This window comes from Sus scrofa, chromosome 8, assembly GCF_054392235.1.
Source record: "Sus scrofa isolate SSC_HxYL_T2T_F1_AM1 chromosome 8, Sscrofa_HxYL_maternal_Yorkshire_Landrace_v2.0, whole genome shotgun sequence".
NCBI lineage: Eukaryota > Metazoa > Chordata > Mammalia > Artiodactyla > Suidae > Sus > Sus scrofa.
The window spans coordinates 85,045,056-85,059,560 of NC_139390.1; the positions used below are offsets into that span (position 1 = coordinate 85,045,056).

The 14,505-nt window shown below is 38.4% G+C and overlaps 1 protein-coding gene and 1 long non-coding RNA gene across 5 annotated transcripts in view; both read left to right on the forward strand.

Moving 5' to 3' along the window:
* Window positions 1–14,505, forward strand: part of LRBA (LPS responsive beige-like anchor protein) — a 712,651-nt gene that overhangs the window by 623,875 nt on the left and 74,271 nt on the right. For all 4 annotated transcript variants that reach the window (XM_021100637.2, XM_021100639.2, XM_021100636.2 and 1 more), the window contains exon 48: window positions 1,971–2,138. In XM_021100637.2, the coding sequence (XP_020956296.1) occupies window positions 1,971–2,138 (168 nt within the window). The remainder of the gene's footprint in view (window positions 1–1,970; window positions 2,139–14,505) is intronic.
* Window positions 5,450–12,924, forward strand: LOC146400921 (uncharacterized). Its single transcript, XR_014812823.1, has 2 exons — window positions 5,450–8,302; window positions 11,973–12,924. It is a non-coding gene; the product is annotated as an uncharacterized LOC146400921 (long non-coding RNA).

Consider the following 14,505-nt stretch of genomic DNA (forward strand, 5'->3'; position numbering starts at 1 on the left):
AAATATAAAGCAGTTTTATGTTCTCTTAGATTGTTTACTAAATTTATAAATATAATGAGTTTCATAAGAGATGTTTTAAACAGTAACTTCCGCAGTTGAAACTAGCTAAATATTTTTCAGGCATATTTCATTTCAAGTGTACTTTGGAATATGAGAATTGCATAGAGTTTTATTTACAGAATTTTTTTACACTTTATGGTATATGACATATCATGAAGCCATGTTAAATATCGCTAATTAAAGGGAATATATTGTTTGAATTTAGCCATAAACAATTTTGTTATTTGTAGGCACTTAGTTTAATAAAGCACGTATTTACCCACGTGTATACCTGTGAACTAACAGGCACATCTTTTGTCACAAGATGAGTTATATCTTACTGGCTGCTTGCTATAGAAGTTAGTCAATTTTGTTTTAAAACCAACAGACTCCTTTTTTATAATGTTAATAACATAGCAGTAAACCACACACAAAATACATCACAGTCATACATTTATGAGTCTAAAAACAAGAATCCCGATGAGATACATTTTGTGATATAACTTGATATACCTCAAAGAAAGCTTCAGAGTTTGAGAGCTCTGTGATTTGAATATCATTCCTTATTGTTTGCCCACAGTACTAAGCTTTTATGTTGGAATAATTTTTAGCATGAAATAATATGAATACTTCTCTGAAAAAAACAAATCTCTAGTTGTTAAAACTCTTTAGCATTTTTATGGATGGAACTAGAGATTCTCAAACTAAGTGAAGTAAATCAGAAAGAGAAAGACAAATACCATATGATATCACTTCTATCTGGAATCTAATATATGGCACAAATGAACCCATCTATAGAAAAGAAACAAACTCATGGACATGGAGAACAGACATGTGTTTGCCAAGGAGGGGGAGGGGAGTGGGCTGGACTGGGAATTTGGGGTGAGTAGATACAAACTATTGCTTTGGAGTAGATAAGCAATGAGGTCCTGCTGTATAGCACAGGGAACTATGTCTAGTCACTTGTGATGGAACATGATGGAGGATAATGTGAGAAAAAGAATGCTAGTGAGCACTTTGGTGTCACTTTGCTGTCCAGCGGAAATTGACAGAACATTATAAATCAACTATAGTAAAAAAATAAAAAATCTTAAAGAAAAACCTCTGGTCCTTGCTGTCCAGCGGAAATTGACAGAACATTATAAATCAACTATAGTAAAAAAATAAAAAATCTTAAAGAAAAACCTCTTTAGCATTTTTGACTTTATTAAGGTCAACAAATATTTATTGGTACCTGTTGTGTTTTAGGTACAGTGCTTGTAGCTGGGAATGTAATAATGAACTAGAAGTAGATCTTGAGCCCAGCATTTCCACTGAACACTTGATGATAATCATTCATTATTTATTAGACGCTGTTATTTGAATAGCTTCAAATATTTGGTCTGATTTGATGTTAATACATAGAAAAATAATTCAGTGATTATAAGTATTCCCTCCCAAGATCTAATCCGTTGGGGTAAATTCTCCATTGACATAACTAAATAACTTGGTTATAGTTCTTGCAGTAGACCACACAATGTTTTAATTCTAGAAAAATTATAGATATTTCAAGTGAATAGTAAATATTTAATATTTTCACATTTGCTATCCCAAGATGGCCTTTATATTGTATGACCCTCTTTCTTTGAAACATAAATTGAATACCTGTCAGGCCCTGAGGTACAAATGTGACCAAAATGGACCCAACCTGGTGCTCATAGTGCTTGCAGCACAGTAGACTAACACTGAAATACAAGACATCTATTGTAATACAGTGTAGCAAATGCTGGGAAGTCTCTAATTATAAAAAGAGCAAAGTCTGGTGAAAAACGGGATATCAGAATAAGTCTGTTGACCTTAAATGTTTAGTTAAACTTTATTGCTTGTTCTAACTTCTTTATTTTAAAGATAGAATGCAGTGTAAGAATATGATGCATATGCCTCTTTTTCAGGCTCTGGAGAGTGAATTTGTTTCCTGCCAGCTTCACCAATGGATTGATCTCATTTTTGGCTATAAACAGCAAGGACCAGAGGCTGTTCGAGCCCTCAATGTGTTCTATTATCTGACCTATGAAGGAGCTGTCAATCTCAATTCAATATCTGATCCGATATTGAGAGAGGTACGTGATCTAACTGGGTCCAACAGGTATCTTTAGACCAGAAGCTATTAGGTATCATTTTCTCCATGCTTTCCTTTTGCTGCTGATGAAACTGCAACCAGATGGTGAAGTGATGTAAGCAGGGTACCCTTAAGTTAGTGATCTGAACCCAGAACTCTCCAACAAAATGTTTGACTTTTCAGTTCAAGCCCATGAAAGGAATCAATGATCATATGCATAATTTTTATAACTTTGAAGACTACTCAATAATTTAAAGAACCAGGAAAATAATAATTCATTAAAGAAATAATATCATTAAGCATAAATCTATTTAAATGATAAAAACACATATTTGCATATAATACACAAGTACATGTAAAACTGCATAGAAGCTCTATAACCGCACAGAAGCTAGTAGTGAGAATGAAAGTTTAGAACTTTCCTGCATCATCAGGCTTGGTGTGGGATGTTACTGAAACTTATTTTAGCTTTGATTTTCTTAAGTAAAACACTTCAAACACAGTTTTAACAAATGCAGTATTCACCACTAAGTTGCTATATAAACCTTGCTTTTTTTAAAGAAGTATTTTAATTTAATTATGTATCTTCCAGCTAACATATATCATACACAAAGATCATAGAACTGAACAGATACCACCTTAAATGTCTGTACAATTTGAGAAGAGAACCGTGTTTAGGAAACCATGAAATTTTGATTCATAGGGAAAGTTGTATATCACTATAAAGGGCATATTATTTGTAGCAAGTAAGGTTTATCTTTTCACCAGCACTTGATATATTTCCTTATAGTTCTGTTTATGAACTGATCACGTTGACAGTATATGAAGGCACATATTTAAATATATTTGCCACCGTATATTATCACCTGGTTTACCTGCTAGACAAAGCAAGTTAGTTCATAAACAAAAGCGCTATGCCCTCAATGCACATTTATCAAAATTGCACAGGTTTTGAATTGCTATTTTGCGGTTTATTTTAGAGCTGGGTCAGATGAATTCGAAAAGACTTAAAATTTTTCAGTTCTTTGAAGATATTCCTTCCAGGGGGCATTTTATTTTATTAACAACTGACTATTTGACACAAAATACACGTAGGATTCTGTATATGAAATTGAGGTTAGAGCAAACATGCAAATGATGCTACAGAAACAGTGCATAATTTCATTGTTAGAATAGAATTGCATAGGGGTCTATTTACTTTCTTTTTTATTGTTTTAATAGTATTTGAACACTTTTAATAGCACTTTGTCTATTAAATATCCATAATCAGTCTTCAAATATACTACCTGCTTCTATTTTTTTCACATTCCCTTGTAGTAATTATCCATATCTCTGCTTAGCTCTCATATGATATCAGTATAGATTTGGTTTTGTCATATGCTGTTTTACTTAACATATCAACATATATTATGTTGCTGTAAAATCTGTGCGGTTTTAATTTTGAAATCTGTAATTATTCAATAGAGTTGCTATGAAAATGTACCATTTCTCCCATTGTGAGATCCTGTTTATTTTTTTTAAGGCTTCTCTGTCAGTGTGTCCAAGACAATGTAGCTATTCCTTTCCTGTCATTAAAGTTTGTGCAACATATGCATAATAAAGGATAGCCCTCTGTATCTGTGTCATGCTTCTAGTTAAAAAAATGAAACATTCAATCAGCTGGTTGTTTCCTCATCACTCAGGCTAATTGACTCTTTGTTTTTATTCTGGATTGACCCACTCTGCTTCATCAATGATTTACTATGATTTACTATGGGAGTTTCCCATAATGGTATTTACGGTATAATCTAAAAGAACTTTCTATAGTAATGGAAGTGTTCGTTGTGTCCCTGCCCAATACAGCAGCCACTAGTTACAGATGGCTGTTGTGGAGTTGAAATACGGCCAGTGTGACTAAGGAACTGAATGTTTAATTTCATTTAACTTAAGTAGTCACATGTGGCCTGCGGATACTGTATTAGACAGGGAAAATGTAGAAGACTGTTGCATATCTTTGGTTACCAGATTTTCAAACTCCAGATTCAGGACATGTGGTCAGACAGTAGGATGATAAATATTTGTAAAATTAATTTGGTAGAGTATTTGAAATTGGGCATAGTCCATTTAGACATTAGGCAGGGAGTCGACATACATGTAAGCCAAATGGTACTTTTTCTTTCATGTCAACTAACATGATATGACTTCAGATAATGTTTTTTATTGTGGTAAATAGGTATAAAATTTTACCATTTTAACAATTTACGAGTGTATAATTCAGTGGCATTAAGTACATCCACATTGTTATGCAGCCAGCACTACTACCTATCTCCAGAATTTTCATATTTCCAAACTGAAACTCTGTATGCGTTTAACAGTAACTCCTAGAGTTCCTGTCGTGCCTAACAAACCTAACTAGCATCCATAAGGATGCAGCTTCAATCCCTGGCCCCGCTCAGTGGGTCAAGGATCTGGCACTGCCATGAACTGTGGTGTAGGTCACAGACTCGGTTGGGATCTGCCGTTGCTGTGGCTGTGGTATAGACCCACAGCTGCGGCTCTGATTCAACCCCTAGCCTGGGAACTTTCATGTGCTACAGTCCTAAAAAGACAAAAACAAAACAAATCAGTAACTCCTCATTCCCCCCCAACCTCAGGCCTTGACAACCAGCATTATGCTTTCCATCTCTGGGAATTTAACTATTCTAGATAGCTCAGATAAATGGAATTATACAATATTTGTCCTTTTGTATCTGGCTTATTTTACTAAGGTTTCTCCATGTTATAGCATGCATCGGAATTTCCATCTTTTTCTAAGGCTGATCAATATTCCGTGGTGTATGTGAACCACATTTTGTTTACCCATTCATCTGTCATTTTGGGTTGTTTCTACCTTTTAGCTTTGTGAATAATGCTGCTGTGCACATGAGTATATATACTTAAGTCCCTGCTTTCAATTCTTTGAGATATAGATATCTATCTTATGTATATAGATATAGATACACTTAGAAGCAGAATTGCTGGATTATATGGTAGTCTGTGTTTAACTTTCTGGGGTACCATCATACCAAATAAGTTTTCAGTATTTTTTTTTATGATCAGCATTTGCTCAAGACTATTTCAAACTTTTGCTTTAAGTTCCTTTGACTTCCTTTTCTTCCTCACAATTCCAAGTAATTAATTATTATCAAATTAAACTTTAAATGGAGAGTTTTCCACTCATCACACCCTAGTTTATTTTTGTATCTTATAGTAGATAAACATGTATGTAAGATTCAGCATTCACTCAAAAAACAGGGCCTATTTTGTTTTATGACTGGTGGTACTTGATGTTCTTGGCATTGGTATGATAATGCCCACTCAAGGAGGATTAGTTGAGATACAATGCACAAAAAGCCTTGGCATGATGCCTGTCCCATTCATAAGTACTCAGAAATGTCGGCCTTTCCATTATGTTGTGCACTGTTAAACCCTCGGGTTAGAAAACACAACTATAAAAAAGAATTCGAGGAGTTCCCTTTGTCGCTCAGTGGGTTAAGACCTCAACTGGTATCCCTGAGGCTGCTGGTTTGATCTCTGGCCCCACTCAGTGCATTAAAGGATCTGATATTGCCATGAGCTGCAGTGTAGGTTGCAGATGCAGCTCAGATCCGGCGTTGCTGTGGCTGTGGTGTAGGCCTGGAGCTGCAGCTCTGATTTGATCCCTGGCCCAGAAACTTCCATATGCTGCAAGTGAGGCCATTAAAAAAAAAAAAAAAAAAAAGGCGAATTACCGATTGCATCATAGAAAACATCATAAAGTGTTAACACTAGAGAAGTTATTAGGGACTGTTTCCTAGAGGACACATGCAGAGTTCATTGTAAAATGAGGCAAGGAGAAGAGAAAACAAGAAAAGGTCATGAATTAATTTATTTTTTCAACAGCCTTTTCCCCAACCTAAATAATGTAATGAGCTTGAAAGCCAAAGTCCCTGCCCTCCTCGGCCAGCGGTCATTCTCCAGTGGGGAAATAGGGACAAGTAAACAGTTTTAACATTGTGATAAATTCAGCATAGAGATCCGTGTACACGGCCCTTGTGCACAAGCACAGAGGATGAGCGTTAGAAGCAGACTGCCAGAAACCAGGCATTTTTCAGGAAAATGAGAGGCTGGAGCTGTAGAATGAAGGCTGAGTAAGAACATTGGGTAGAGTTGTGAGCAAAGGATATATACACAGAAGAAAGCGTGTAAGCCTCCTGCATGGGGGTGAAAGAGATCCTTGCTGGAGAATACATGTGTGCAGTGAACAAGATGATGGGGGAGAGACAGGAGCCAGGCCACAAAGGGCCTTCTGTGCCATCAAAAGTCACTTTAACTGCATTATGAGACAGGCAGTGACATAACCATACATCTGTTTTAGAACGTGTCTCAAAGAAGCCTGAACAAATACGAACTGAAAAGTAACCATTGGATTATCCCAAGAGGCCTTAGAGAAGGAAGCGCATATGGTAGAGGACTGGGCTATGAATGGGAGGTAGACAAGGAGGAAAGGAAATCTTTGAAGGGAGAATTTGTGGGTTTTTTGGGGGGGTGTCTTTTCAGAGCCGCACCGGTGGCACATGGCGGTTCCCAGGCTAGGGGTCGGATTGGAGCTACAGCTGCCAGCCTACACCACAGCCACAGCAACGTGGCATCTGAGCTGCAACCTACACCACAGCTCACGGCAACGCCGCATCTTTAACCCACTGAGTGAGGCCACAGATCGAACCCACAACCTCATGGTTCCTAGCCCGATGCATTTCTGCTGTGCCACGACGGGAACTCCTGAAGGGAGTTTGTCAACTTTGCTTAGTTGACATTTGATACAGTCCGCCCACTTGAAGTGTACAATATACTAGTTTTAATATATTCTCAGAGTTGTACAAGCATCACCACAATCTAATTTTACAACATTTGGTCACCACAGAAAGAAACCCATACCCACTACCAGTCACTCTAAGGGAGATATTTTTTATAATGAGTAGATAATTGACCATGTTTCTGTGTTAAGTGGAAAGAGCCAAGAAGAGAGAAGCATGTCAAACATACAGGAAAGAAAGCATGTAATAGACTGCAAAGCTCTATGCAGAAAAGAAAAGGAGCAGACTCTCCAGATACAGATAAGTACCGGACAGCAGGGAACACCGCTGCCCTATGGTTAAGAGAGCAGGGCAGCCTGGGGACTGGCGTAAGTAAATATGTATGAATGAAGTAGAAAGGCAACAAGATGATGGTGTCTGTACCAAGTCTGAGGTAGTATTGAGAAAATACCTGACACATCAAGTGGCAAGTGCTAAATTGGTGCTCAATGATACATAAATTATTACCTCCTTTCCATGTTCTTTTTCTCTGTTCTCAGTGGTGGATGAGATGATGTAGAAAAAGTTGAATAGAGACAGGGTGTGCGTGTGGGGTGGGGTGTGTAATTCTATATGTAGAGAGAGAGATGGGATTTGGCCAGTAGTATGGTGGAACATTTGAAAAAGGATGGAGAGTAGAAACGTGGTTGATGAAATTATTAAAGGGCTATTGTTGAAATGGTGGACCTAGGCTGGTTTGGACAAATGACAAAAGGGCTGATAAATGGAAGGGTTTATTTTTCATTAATTGTTCATTTATTCAACAAATTTTCATTTTGTTCAAGGTGCTAAAAATACAGAGATGAGCAAGAATGTCAGTCAAAGCCCCTTCCCTCACGAAGCTCACACTCTAATGAGGGGCACAGAAAATAAACAGTAAAAACTAATTTTAGTTAGTGATGAGTGCTATGAAGAAAAAAGGCTGAGCAACAGGACACAGAATGACCTAGGAGCAGGAGCAGGACAACGTTTCAGAGAGTTTGTGCACAGACTGCCTCTGTCTTTATAAAATGTTTCCTTCTGCACTTGGAAAATGATGTGAATTTATACAAGGAAAGGCAGGGAGGCAGCTCCCGCTGTTCTAAGGGGCCAGCCATACGCCCATAACCCCACTGGCCAGGACAGCCTCCCAGGTCTTGTCAAGTCTTGCTGGTTGTAAAGCTTCCACTGCTGCCTTCTTCTGGTTTATTCCCCACCCCATCCCCAGGCTCTACCATCTTTCCTTCAGAATGTTGTTCTTCTAAGAGGCTTTAACATTTCTGATAGCAGTAAGTTTGTGCATATACTTGGGCTTATATTAAAACATTAGGGAGTTCTCATCATAGCTCAGCTGTAACAAACCCAACTAGTATCCATGAGAACATGGGTTCGATCCCTGGCCTGCTCAATGGATTAAGGATCTGGTGTTGCTGTGAGCTGCGGTGTAGGTCACAGACGCAGCTCAGATCCTGCATTGCTGTGGCTGTGGTGGAGGCCAGCAGCTGCAGCTCTGATTCGACCCCTAGCCTGGGAACTTCCACGTGTCATGGGTGCAGCCCTAAAAAGACAAAATATATATATTTTCCATATATTTACAAGGAAAATCACAATAATTGTACCAGGATAGATTTGTACCTCTCTAGTATTAAAAGCAGACTAGACATGGCTTATTCCTGTTCAGTAGCAATGGTTTTGCTTATTTCTCTTCACTGCTATATATTTGGTTCAGTTTGGAAGACATAGATGCTCACTCAGTCCTGCACAGAGGCAAACTGTCTGCATACAAGTCATGTATTCATTCACCTACTACTTGGGAAAATCTCCATTCCTCTTGAAAAAGTTTTATTCTAGAGGAAATGGTTAATACATATGGTGTAGTAAGTGGTCATAAAAATAATCTCTCTATAAAAAAAGCATTAAACGATACAAATAATAACCATAAGAGGAAGAAGAGTAATCAGAAACAGCCTGCAGCACATTAAACTTTTATGTTGTTTTTAATTTTTAGAAAACAGCTGGGTTATCAATATATAGCTATGCCTGTATTTGCATATATCAACACAAGAATGAATTATTTTTCAGGCAATTATGCATTTTTAAAAAAATATCTGTACCTCTGACTAAAGGATATGTTCTTATCTTTAGCTGTTTATTCAAACATCCTGCTTTACTCTTTTTTATTTCTCTATTTCTTTGGGGTACCTTTATTCTTTTCCTTCACCAGTTTTAATCTCCTAAATTTCTTTAGCATTACATATGCTAAAGAAATGCTAAAGAAATTTGTCTTATTTATAGACAAATAAATAACAATTGGCTGTTTTCTGATGATTAATTCTGCTGAATTTGGTTTGACTCACCTTTCTTTCTCTCTCTCTTTTTTTTTTTTTTTGCTTTTTTAGGGCCACACTCTCAGCATACTTAAGTTCCCAGGCTAGGGGTCGAATTGGAGCTACAGCTCCTGGCATATGCCACAGCCACAGCAATGACAGATCTAAGCTGCATCTACATCACAGCTCATGGCAATGCCAGATCCCCGACGCAGTGAGTGAGGCCAGGGATCGAACCCCCATCCTCATGGATACTAGTCATATTCCTCTCTGCTGCACCACAATGGGAACTTCATCACCTTTTTTCTTTCTACCACTATTTCAAAACAAACAAATAAACAAACACAACTAAAAACCAAGGAAAGAAGAAATTTAAAAGGAGCGAAAAATTAGGATAATTGAATTTAGAGTCAGATATGAGTAAGAATAAATATTTTAATAACAGAAAAATCCTCCTGAAATCCAAATTTACAAAATAAGTACATGATGAGCTATGAACTTTACAAAGCAATTTTTCTTTTTATAAAAAAATGCTAAGTATTTTCCTTAAATAATTTCTTTAATATATTTGGAATATAATTGTATTCACAGGCATGATTTCTACAACAGTTCTCTATCCTTTCTTAAACCTAGAATTCAGCTGACAATTATCATATAAATGATATTTGCCTTATCTAAAAGTTGAGAGCTCAGTTAGCCAACCCTTGGTTTAAAATAATTCACTGATGGAATTCTAATAGATCAGAAATACGTGTCTAAAAATTTTATGTATAATGATGTTTCTCTGAGACGTTTACACTACGTATCAGAGCCCAAAGGGGACCGCCAACTCAGATTAAGGCAGTCATAGCCTGGACACAATCCTTAAGAAACGAGGAGTTAAGGAGCTGAAGCTGTAGAACGGGGAGGGGAGCTCAAAGCAGGGAGAGTTGGCCTGGAGGGAAGGAGCACAGAATGTGCCTCTGGTTGTAGCTTGGATCCCACGCTGCTGTGGCTCTGGCGTAGGCTGGCCGATTAGACCCCCAGTCTGGGAACTTCCGTATGCCATGGGTGTGGCCCTAGAAAAAGGCAAAAAGATGAAAAAAGAAAACAGCCCTCCCTGTACCTTCCGCTTGGGAGGGAGGCGGAAGAAGTTGGTGACAAGGAGCGGTTAGGTCGATGAGTCTCCAGAACACATTTGGAAACAGTCGATGCCCCTCTGTCATTAGTCTAAGCCATCGTCACCATCTCTCCCCTGAGTGGCATGAGTGGACCTGGTCACCCTTTTCTCCCTTTAACTACCTCCCTCCCGTCCACTTTCCACAGAACTGCCAAAGGGACATTTTAAAACCATAAATCAGATCACGTCCCTCCTGTGTATAAACTTTGCTATTTCACGTTCAGCGTAGAATAAAATCCCGCCTGATCTCACGGCTCTTCTCATCCTCATTCATGTGTCCTGTGACACTGCCCTTCTTTCTCTTCCCAATCATGTGACGGTTGTCACTGAATGAGCGCCTTTCCGTGACAGCCATTTTCTCTATCGCAGATTTTCATCTACTGGCTCCTTGTCACTAATGCCTTGGCTTGAAGATCACCTCCTCAGCAAGGGCGTGCCTTCTTCATCCATCCAATCTCATATCTTTTATTTTTTGTTTTGTTTTTTTTTTGGTTTGTTTGTTTGTTTTTGTCTTTTTGCCATTTCTTGGGCCGCTCCCGCGGCATATGGAGGTTCCCAGGCTAGGGGTCCAATCGGAGCTGTAGCCCCTGGCCTACACCACAGCCATAGCAATGCGGGATCCGAGCTGCGTCTGCAACCTACACCACAGCTCACGGCAACACCGGATCCTTAACCCACTGAGCAAGGGCAGGGACCGAACCCGCAACCTCATGGTTCCTAGTAGGATTCGTTAACCACTGCGCCACGACGGGAACTCCCAATCTCATATCTTTTTGTTATTCATTTTAACTTATTTTAAAGCTAAAGACTATGGTATGTATGATATGATATAGATTCTTTGTAATCTTCTGAGACTTGAATCACCTTGGCCAAAGTCAGTTTTCATGAAGGATCTATGAGTACTTGAAAAACTGTGGGCGCCCTGCAGCCATGTGGGATTTTAGGAATAGAGGAGGCCATTTTACAGTCAGGTAGTGAGTGATGACAGGGGAAGAGTATAATTAGTGAATGTGGTTTTTTTTATTATTGTTCTCTGCTCTATTTGACCATAAACTGAAGAACTCCATTCTGTTATTCATTCTCAGTTGTTATGCTCTCTTTCTATATTTTTCCCATTTCTGCTCTAAAATGATCAGTTCTCACTTCTGCTTACTGTGTCAGTATGTCTGCCTTTTGGACACCCCTTCTCCTGCTCTTCAATTAGCTATTTCTTAGATGGGCTAGCCCGAGACGCCAAATATCCAAATTTGAGAGAACTAAATTTAAAGTAAGTAAATGGGGTTTGATGACTTCCCCAGATACAAAACCATCAACTGTAGTAATCAAAACACTATGCTTTAGTGAAGGGAACAGAAGAAAGCTTCAAGAAATAGACATATTATAAATGAGAATTTATGATAAAGGTGGGTTTTTGGTTTTTGGTGGGTTTTTGTTTTTGTTTTTTGGGTTTTTTGTTTTTGTTTTTGTTTTTGTTTTTGTCTTGGTCTTTTTAGGGCTGCACCCACAGCATGTGGAAGTTCCCAGGCTAGGGGTCCAATTGGAGCTGTACCCGCCAGCCTATACCACAGCCATAGCAATGCCAGAACCAAGCCACATCTATGACCTATACCCCAGTTCATGGCAACCCCAGATCCTTAACCTTCTGAGCAAGGCCAGGGATCGAACCCACATCTTCATGGATACTAGTCAGGTTCCCTACTGCTGAGCCATGACAGGAACTCCAAATGGGAAAATGCTATTTTATTCAATATGTGATGTTAGCTCACTAATTTTTATAACATGAATTTGGATCCCTATTTCATATCTTAAAGAGAAAGAAATTACAAATGAATTACATGTATTTGTTTGGAATAAAGATTATATTACAAGTATAAAAAGCACAAGTATAGAACTTAGAAGACGCTATAGGTGAATAGTTTTGTAATCTTGGAATGGAGAAGGCCCATTCTGTAAGTTAATATCAAGACCAAAAGTCATTAAATCATTATGTTTGTCTTACATAAGTCATTGCATAGAAGTCATTATATTATATTTGTCTTTATAAAATCTGAAGTTTTTGTATATCCAAAACAACAGATAAACCCAAGTAGCCAAGTCCAAGAACAGATCATCACCAAAGATGAAATACAAAGCACAAATGAGAGAAGGCTCACTAGTAATCAATGAAATTCAATTTAAAATCCAACAGCATTTTTTTGCCTACTAGATAAATATAACAAAAATTCAGGGAGTTCCCATTGTGGCGCAGTGGAAACGAACCAACTACTCTCTGTGAGGATTCAGGTTCAATCCCTGGCCTCGCTCAGTGGGTCAAGGATCCAGCGTTGCCATGAGCTGTGGTGTAGGTCATAGACACGGCTTGGATCTGGCATTGCTATGGCTGTGGTGTAGGCCGGCAACTGTAGCTCTGATTCAACCTGTGGCCTGGGAACTCCCATATGCCGCATCTATGACCCTAAAAAGCAAAAAGGAAGGAAGGAAGTAGGGAAGAAAGAAAGGAAGATTCCTAATGTTGGTTAGAAAACAGACATTGTCGTATGTTTCATGAGGATGAAAATAGGTTGAATCTTCATAGCAATCTGTAGCAGTTTTTAAAATACTCTCTTAGAACTTTATCCAAAAGAAATAATTGAACAAGTAAAAAAAAAAATTGTTCACGTGTGTATTCATATGTATAAAAAACAAACAAGCAAATAAGCAAAACCCACAGATAAGCCAAAACCACATAAATGTCTATAGTAAACTGGTTAAAGAAATATGGGTAGGAGTTCCCGTCGTGGCACAGTGGTTAACAAATCCGACTAGGAACCATGAGGTTGCGGGTTCGGTCCCTGCCCTTGCTCAGTGGGTTAACGATCCGGCGTTGCCGTGAGCTGTGGTGTAGGTTGCAGACGCGGCTCGGATCCCGCGTTGCTGTGGCTCTGGCGTAGGCTGGTGGCTACAGCTCCGATTGGACCCCTAGCCTGGGAACCTCCATATGCCACGGGAGCGGCCCAAGAAATAGCAACAACAACAACAACAAAAGACAAAAGACAAGAAAAAAAAAAAGAAAAGAAATATGGGTAAATCCATACAGTAGAAAGCTATATACATTATTTTAGAATATTGCTAATAGGTCTTATATGTGTTACTATCCCAAAATATTTTGCTGTATTACATTGAAAATAAATCATGTTATGAAATACAGAAAATACAAATTTTATAATGTGTGTATTTGCATTAGGAAATTTCTGGAGTTAGAGACCCAAGATGTTTATAGTCATCTAACCAAGGACAGTCATTACCTTTGGTTAGATCATGGAATTCTTTCGCTTACTACTTTCTGTATCATGAAGATTGTTTCTCTTGAAAATCAAGAGGAAGGAGTTCCCTTGTGGTGCAGTGAGTTAAGGATCTGGAGTTGTCATTGTAGTGGCTCATTGCTGCTGTGGTGCAGTTTCGATCCCTGGCCCGGGAACTTCTACATGCAGTGGGCACAGCACCCCCCCCCCAACCAAAAGTAATTAAAAATTACTAAATAAAATCAAGAGTAAAAAGCTAACCCACTCTTTCTCTCTTTTGAGGGGAAAAAGTCTCTGCTTCAGCATCCAGATGTGTTGCATGTTAACATGGGGATAAAGAAGGTGACTTTGCTTTTGGCTGTTTGGAGGTCTTTTGTGATTACTTTCTGTGGCTACATGTTGCTAGGGCAGTGACTTTGCATAATGATCTTCATGTAATTTCGATAAAGATGAAGGAAGTTACAATCTTGCTCAGAAGTTAGAGTACCTCTAATCTCTCAGTTTATCTTTAGCTCACTAACCTAGGATTCTTTTTAGCAATTTGAATTTATTTCTTCATTTTCCCCATCATATTTAAGGAGAACCGAAAAGATCACTTCTACTGCTCTTAGGGGAAGTGTTTTAGATAGATCACTGTTAATTGTAGTTCTTATTTTCTAAAAGCAAGAAGAGTTTTGGCCTAAGATTCATAAATTCTCCATCTCTGGGTTTACTACTAAATCGTGTGTGTGTGATTACATTGTTATAGAAAAGGATTTAATAACTTATT